The sequence below is a fragment of the Colletotrichum costaricense genome (assembly GCF_030867565.1).
Source record: "Colletotrichum costaricense strain IMI 309622 chromosome Unknown Scaffold_11.1, whole genome shotgun sequence".
Taxonomy (NCBI): Eukaryota; Fungi; Ascomycota; class Sordariomycetes; order Glomerellales; family Glomerellaceae; genus Colletotrichum; species Colletotrichum costaricense.
The window spans coordinates 1488772-1496752 of NW_026848240.1; the positions used below are offsets into that span (position 1 = coordinate 1488772).

The 7981-nt window shown below is 50.3% G+C and overlaps 2 protein-coding genes across 2 annotated transcripts; one reads left to right on the forward strand and one right to left on the reverse strand.

Moving 5' to 3' along the window:
* Positions 1 to 1574: 1574 nt before the first annotated feature.
* On the forward strand, positions 1575 to 3479 carry CCOS01_10851 (uncharacterized protein; the record flags this gene model as incomplete). Its single annotated transcript, XM_060459004.1, has 10 exons — positions 1575 to 1862; positions 1931 to 1959; positions 2060 to 2145; positions 2270 to 2292; positions 2360 to 2489; positions 2562 to 2599; positions 2659 to 2696; positions 2762 to 2899; positions 2956 to 3375; positions 3437 to 3479. The coding sequence occupies 10 exons, from the start codon at positions 1575 to 1577 to the stop codon at positions 3477 to 3479; spliced, it is 1233 nt and encodes a 410-aa protein (XP_060310806.1).
* A 497-nt stretch (positions 3480 to 3976) lies between these two features.
* CCOS01_10852 (uncharacterized protein) lies at positions 3977 to 5357 on the reverse strand (the record flags this gene model as incomplete). The annotated part of the gene is made up of 3 exons (XM_060459005.1): positions 3977 to 4547; positions 4606 to 5084; positions 5163 to 5357. The coding sequence occupies 3 exons, from the start codon at positions 5355 to 5357 to the stop codon at positions 3977 to 3979; spliced, it is 1245 nt and encodes a 414-aa protein (XP_060310807.1).
* Positions 5358 to 7981: the final 2624 nt, after the last annotated feature.

A 7981-nucleotide genomic window follows, 5' to 3' on the forward strand; every position in this document is an offset into this window, starting at 1 on the left:
AACCTCGCCGACGCTTTTATAAAAATAATACTTAATAAGAAGTTAGAATAATTTATAAATAACGGAAAAGTTAATATATAAATAAAAGGATAGGTTATATAAAAAGAATAAAAAAAAAGGGGAAAAAGAAACGACTTAATAAACGGGCCCGAGATCGAATTATACCTCTAACTATAATAAATAAATTAATAAAAAAAAAAGTTAGTATTAAATTAGAAGTTTAATTTAACTACGGTATATAATTAATTATATAAGGGCTAATTAGGGGCTTTATTTACGATTATTATAACTAGCTTAACTTATAGTTAGAACCTCTTTTTTATACTTATATAAAAATTTATATAGTTTAATTAATCTCTTCGTTAACCTACGGTCCGAACTAACTACCTTATAATAAGGATACTAATACTCTTAGCAAGCCGAGGAACCAGTCCAACCTCTGCTTACGAAATAAGCTGTTGAGCCTCCGTTACTTAACTATTCGTATGAGACTGGGTACGGCCTTAGCGAGCATCATTAATAGAAGTATAAAACATTACTCTCGGCGATTGGACATTACACGTAGATTGTGCATTGGATCTTGAAGCTTGCCCTAGTTTCAATCGCGTTACACTGCCCGGAACGGGTAACTCTATGGTGGTTCTATGTCTGTAGCCATGGACACGATGCTGTTGACGAGATCCCCACTGGGGCAAGTGAGACGACCTATACGTCACGTATCAAGAGTACTTGAACGTCGCTAGCTCTGAGTAAATGGCTTGTCTCTAGCAACCTGTGCAAAATTTCTAGCTCTATTACACGAAGCTAAGAGCCTAAGAGGATGGATGGGTAAACGGCCATTGATTCCCTTCCTCCACTTGGCGCGGTCTCTCACAAATGGAGTCTGAGCGGGGCAGAGGTGATAATGCTAGGATTCTTGTGGACGGATCGCGTATCCCGTCCAACAGCGTGGGCTACCGGAACTGTTCCTGGCCCATGAAATACTGCGGACCAGGTCCATGGAGCTGCAGCTGTCCGAATGGGGTCAAAATGTGGCTGGCTTTCAAGTACCAGCTGGTAGCAATCCTTGCTCTCGAAACTCTGCTCCAGTCCAACGACGTGCACAAAGGGCTCAAACACTTGAAGCTTTTGAAGATTTCAACTGAATATCCCGAAACATATGGATGACAGATCATCCAAGCTGTTCTCAGTCTCGGTGATGATTGGATTTACCGACTAGCAGTGTACAGACGAGCAGCGATGGCTTTCGAGGCTGTCGGACGGCGGGTGTCTCTTCGTGTTGTGGGCGGAGGAACAGCCCACCTACGAGGAAACAAACAACGGTGGAAGGAGGTCGGTCTTCTGCACGCTCTAGTCCGCATGCGGCTCGCATAACGATAACGAACAATGCAGTTGGTTCCAACAGGACCAATAACATCGATGTCTGCCAAGCTGCGGGGGTTTACCTGTTATCCATGACTTTACAAAACCCCGCGATATTTCCAGCCGCTCTCGCGATCATCTTGCGACTATATTTGTTCTTCAACTCCATATTCAACTCCACACCAACTCATTGACCTCAGTCGCCAACAATCATGGCGGACTCAACTCCCAAAGCAACGGCAAGCCCGCCAACAGACTCTCCCAAGTCAGCAAAGTCCCCGAAGTCGCCAAAAACACCGCCAAAGTCGGTTGCTACTCCCGCCGGGCTAGCGTCCGCGACTAGCCCAGCAGCAGCAGCAGCAATACCGGCAGCCACTTCAGCAGCCACTCTAGCAGCCACTCCAGCATCGGTAACGGGCACGGGAGCGACGCCAGCCCCCCAGTCTCCTCCCGAAGATGCCGAGACCCCGGCCACGATTGAGATTGACGATGGAACAACTGTACGTTCATCAGATTTGATAGAATACACTTTCCGCCGCACGAAGTCATAGTCTAATTCATCTCTTAGGACGATGCGTCAACCATTGATGACAGAATGTACTGAAGCCCACAAACCCTGACTCCTTCAACATCGTAATTTCCTGTTTCATGGGAAGAATGCTTCCAGTTGCAACATGTACTAATGCTTACTCCGTAGTTCCTCGTACACTGCCTCACTGTCATCTTCTGTTCTTGATTATCCTACCGAGTACGGCCGACGTTATCATGCCTTCCGATCTGGCGGTGAGTTAAAATTCCATATGCGGATCTGTGTCACACGTGTTGGTCTTATAATAGGTCACATCAAAGTCATGGGCACACATGAGCTACCTCCATAAGCTTCAACCCATGCTAATTAGTGGAACAGCCTACGTATTCCCGAATGATGAGGTACATCCTTTCCCTTGTAGCAATCACTTCATGGTCACAAAAACACTAACAAGAATATTGCTCGTAGACTGAAATGGACAGACTTGATGTGGTGCACACATTGCTAGTCAAGACCATCGGAAATCGACTCTTTCTTGCACCGATTGATGAGCACAAGACTCACCGGATCCTTGATGTGGGCACTGGTACTGGAATATGTGAGTATCCGCTCGATCGCGCAGCCGTGCTTGCTGTTGTGACGCCAGGCTCATATTTTTCTTGCGTCGTAGGGGCTATGGAAATGGGTGATCTATTTCCAAATGCAGAGGTAATTACAAAACACCAAGCGCGTACCTTTTGATGCTTTGATATCTGACAAAGACGCAGATCCTTGGAAATGACCTGAGCGCTATTCAACCAGCGTGGTACGTTTACTCACCAAGTTTGCTCGCTCTTGACCATCAACTAAGCCCAAGAACTCATGTCACAGGGTTCCACCTAACGTCAAGTTCGAGATCGACGATGTCGAAAGCGAATGGATCGGGGAGGACAAGTACGATTTCATTTTTAGTCGTTACATGGCTGGCGCCTTGGCAGATTGGCCAACATACGTGAGGCGAGTCTATGAGTACGTCCAAGACCCGATGAGTTTCGTCATTGCTTGCCATTCTAACATTTTCTCAGGAACTTGAACCCTGGAGGCTGGGCCGAATTTCAGGACTGGGACTATATGCTTTATTCGGATGATGGAACAACTGAAGGCACCGAACTGCTTCGCTGGATGGGCTACTTCATGGAGGCTTGCGAGGTCCTGGGCCGTGATGGACAGGTCGGGCCGAAGTTGGAGACGCTGGTAAGGGAGAACACCGGCCTGATCAACATCGTCCATAAGCCTTTTAGAATTCCCGTTGGACCTTGGGCGAAGGACCCTCACCTGAAGGATATCGGGATGTGTAATCTCATTCAAATGTTGGATGGTTTGGAAGCCTTCACCCTAAGACTCCTCTGTGGCGTCCTGGGCTGGACCAAGGAGGAGGTTCTAGTATTACTCACAGGAGTGCGCACCGAGCTGAGAACTGGAAAAGCCCATGCTTGGCTGCACTAGTAAGTGGTTTTCTACCAACCAGCGCAAAATTAGGTTGTGCAAGAACTGACTCTCGTATAGCAATGTTGTGTACGGCCAAAAGCCAGAGACAGAAGAAGAATAGCCTTAACACAAAAGGCATGGCGAGCACCTCAAGCATACATGGACGATGGCATATGTGAGAAGGAAATTAACTACACATGATAATGGAATATGCGGATTGATTCGGCGGGGCTTTGGAAATCAGATCCGGTCCGCGGCTCGAGCCATCAGAGGAATGACTCCATTGTGGCTACATCATCTTCTCATGTTTGCAATATTATTAGACTCAGTAGATGACTTCTGCCACCACAGGATTGGCGCATTGCCGCCATGTTACGTTCCTGACGTAGCTCGTTACTTTCTGCTTTTCTCTGTGGACTAGCAGCCGACTTTTGGGTCGGTTTTCCTTTACTCCTATTCAACGCCATCGCATAACCCTTGACCATCGACAACCACTCGTACATCAAAATAAAGAGATTGGTATAAGTTACCGCTAGACCTCGCAACCAATGGGAGCCTCGTCATTGTCACCCGAGATTCCTTATATATACCGCCTCATACAATTGATCCGATCCTCCCTTAGCTTCGTTCCGTCGTATGCTTGAAGTCTCTCTGTACTCGAATGGCGTGAAGGGGGATTTCATCCTCGCTCTTGTCATCTCTCTCCTTGACGGGATAACTCGAGACCGAATACCCAAACCCAGTGGTGTCTGGTCTCAGCTTGGAGTCCTCTAGAGGAGGTGTAGGCTGGCGGCTGGTGCCCTCAGATCCGTTGTCATCAGGCAACCGGTAAAAGGCATCTTCGCCGGCGCCGTGTTTGGTCGTCGAGAGATTGCGGGCGATTTGTGAGCCGCCGTTGGTCGTATGGGGGTCCTGCGAGGACATGCCGTTGCTGAAGTTGGACTTATTCTTGCTGGAACCGAAGCCCAGCGCCGTCGTGCTGCGGAACATGCCGCCCATGCTGCCCTTGAAACCGCAAGCTCGAACGATGCGCTGCATGGCGGGACGGATGGTAGGTAGGCAGGCGGAGACAATGCCGGCGGACATTTCGATGGCGGTCCAGCCGACTGTTGGGGCGAGGGTGTAGCTCGGGTCGGTACCACTGTAGGTGAAGAGGACGCTCGTTCGGTATGCCGAGGTGAAGACAACACTATGACACGGGTGAGCAAGACCGAGTGATTGTGGTTCTTACGGCAGAAGGCACTTACAAGAAACCGAGACCGAAGGCGAAGGTCAGTGCAATCTTCTCAGCTTTTTGCAACTGCAACTTCCACACCTGAGGAAGAGGAAGCAACAAGATGAGAAGATCGGTGAAGATGGTTGAGGCTGCGTTGGCGATCCAGGTTGCAACTTGGTTGATGCATCTGCCCGGGATGTCGGGATACCAGAGCTTCTCGACAGGGACGCAAATAAAGATGAAGAGGAAGGTAATGCAAATGACCCAGGCGAAGACAAAAGAGATGACGAACCACGTCATCTTCTTGAAGAATGGGATGTGAAAGATGCGATAGTACATCAACATCAAGCTGAGCTTGGTCCAGCCCAGGTTCCAGGCGTAAAGAATCTCTGCCACGACGAGATACTTGGCCATCAACACGATATTGTCGACGCCGACCTTGTCTGCGTGGAGGCCCATGCCCACCGAGTGCATCGCGAAGATGAAGCCAACAACAACAAGGTTCCATAACTACTACACAGTCAGCTTCTAGTCATATCTAGAGAGTCATGCCTCTGATTAGAAGCATGATGTTGGTGGGAAACGCACCATCGACCAGACAATCAAGTAGTCATCCCACCACAGCTTCTGACCCTTCGTTTGGCGACTGATGAGGCGGAGAACAACGGCGAGTACTGCGAGGACCGTCACCGAAACCACAACTTCGACGGTCCATGGCTGAATGTTCTGAGGGTCGTATCCAGGAAGCCCGGGCAACGGTGACGGACCTGAGTCGGTCGACATCTTTTCTTGAGTGAAGTGCCTTTCACCTCAATGCGGCGATGTGTTGAGTAATTCTACAGATGCCGCGGGGAAGAGAGAACCAAATTCTCGGGAAACGGGGGTGGGAGGGTCCAGCCTGATAGCTGCGAACAGAAGAAAGAAGGAGGGTCTGGTCAACTACCAAGGGAAGGGGACGGGTCAACGCACATTCATCAATCTCTCTTCACTCCGAACGGATTCGCTTCGCAAGAGGACTCCATAAACAGAAGCAGGGCAACTGGATCACTTTATTCTGCCCAGGCACCGACTTGAAGGATGGGCAGAATCCTTCTGCAAGAAACTGCCGTCCTATAGCCCTGGCCCCTGAAAACAACGTGAAGCCTGTTAAGAGACGAGCCCCTGGACAACGTGGGAATGACGAAAAGCTAGGAAAACTGGGGAGGAAAGAACGTGTGTTCTTGGTTAAACACATGCGAGGATGGTGAACACTATGCGAGGGTCTGATGGAACTCTCCGTTCGGCCGCCATTGCTTCATTCCTAAAACGGCGGCCAAGAAGAGGGCCGCATATATGTCAAACGAGATATGCAACCAAAAAGGGAACTCGATCATCCACAGGAGAGGCGAGCGAGTGGGTGGACTGACAGGAAAGGATATCTAATAGACCTGCAAGGTTCACAAAAGAGGTAAATTCTTCGATGCCACGAGGGATGTCAGGCAGGCCCCTGGTCTGTCTCCTGTCTATGTATGCACGTTGCTGTATTATTTCGTACTTCAGTTGCTGCCATTGCTCGCCGCAATGTTGATCGCCTCGTTTCCCAAGCGAGAAAGGCATAGAAAGTCCACAATAAGTGAGTGTTTTTCCACGCTTTGTGGACCAAGGTTGCTAGCGGCCAAAGGATGACAGGCCTCTGCAGGTCGAACGACGTTCAGAATTTCGGCGTTGTTCTCCACTGAATTATGCGATGCCCTGGGGCAAAGTGACATGGCTGGATGGGGATCATCCCGGATTGCTTCGCCCGGTGCTGGGATCCGACTTAGAGGTGCCTCGAATAGGCATCGGCTAGCACCCTTCCCTTCGGCTCTTCAAGTCTCCAAGGGCCACTAAGACGTTTTTGCTGGCGCTGCCTATTGCCCAGAGTTGGAACCCCCTGGTCGGCCCGGGGCTCTCGTTGTCGGGAGATTTTATGACGGCTGGGCCTTTAATTATGTGGTTGTTCTTACACATTGAATTCCGCATCCGGCCTTTGGCCGGCTTTGCCTTGAAGCTTGGAGCTTTTGCGAGAGCCAGGAACATCAGACTTTCCAACAAGGGCTCGCTTCCCCCCCCCTAGTCGAAGCCTCGGCAGCCGCATGCGTCGCAGATGAAATGCATGGCGTGTGGGATTGGGGGCGGCAGAAGGGGATCGAAGGAATGCCTCGCGTCAAACGATCGGCCCCGGCCGCTTGAAGAATTCCCCTGAAGAATTCCCGAATTCATCGCATCAGAGCCAGACATGTTGTGCGTTTAAAGCCTGGCCAACCCGTCCCCGTCCACTTTGCTCACAGACATTTTCGGCCTCCCACCCGCCTTATGTCTATGAAATACCGAACGGGTAGAAGGAACACTAGAGGAAGGATGTACCCGTCCCTCCCGACAGTTCGTTTCTCTTAGACGGGCGGGAAAGGGAATTGACTTTTGACTTTCAACGGTCCTGTCTCTTCCAAAACGACGGCGCCTTTATCAACCCTGACGCCACGAACCCGAAAATGGTATGAGATGAACCTCTCACCACCATGACCGCGACGCCATTCACAGCCGGCCCCGCTGCCCATGAGTGAACCCCCTTTCTAGCGGTAAAATGACCGGGCGAGAATGGCACCTCAGGTAGAGTCGTTCTCGGGTTCTTCGGTCGTCCGTCGCTATAGCGCCAGCGAAGACGCTAGCTGGGGAGGACATGGCCACCGCCAGACTAAAGCAGGCTGTTCATTTCGCCCCTCAAAAAGCAGACCCCGAGTCATGTCCCGTCCCTGTTACCGATGTCTGTGCTTCGGCGATAGCACGAGTGACGGAAGGATATTCCTGGAAAACATCCAAGCCCAACGCGTGGTCGCTGATTACAATAAGCTCCTCTCTGGAGTCTGTTCCACTTGTCAAAAGAAGGATGTTGTCGGATACCGTTGAGTGTCCCCTCCAAGGCACCAGGGCTGGCGAATAATGAAGACTTGGTGACTTGTTCAAACTGGAGTCGTCCACAACCGTTTTTTCTGCCATCTCCACCTCACCGAAACAGGGACAGGCCTCACCGTGAGGCGACTCGTTTGGGAAAACCAGTCCGTGGTCTACTGCGACAGATGTTACGTTCAATTGGGCTCCCGAGGCTTCTCGGCGGAGTCGGCCGTTTGAGATACACCGCCGCCTCTGAAGTTTACCCAATGCAACCCGCAACTGGCGCCACGAGGGGTAGGATCTCCAGAACCCCTCAGGAGTTGCTTAGTACATGTAGAAATCTGCATCTCTTTCAAACCTACTACTAAACCTAACTTTTGTCCAAGCCACCTTTCTCTGACCTCTCGGAACCGAACCAAACTCAAAGCAGCTCGTTATACACTCGCAGACAGCAGAGCAACAGGGCCCAAACGAACTACACACACAAAAATCACATC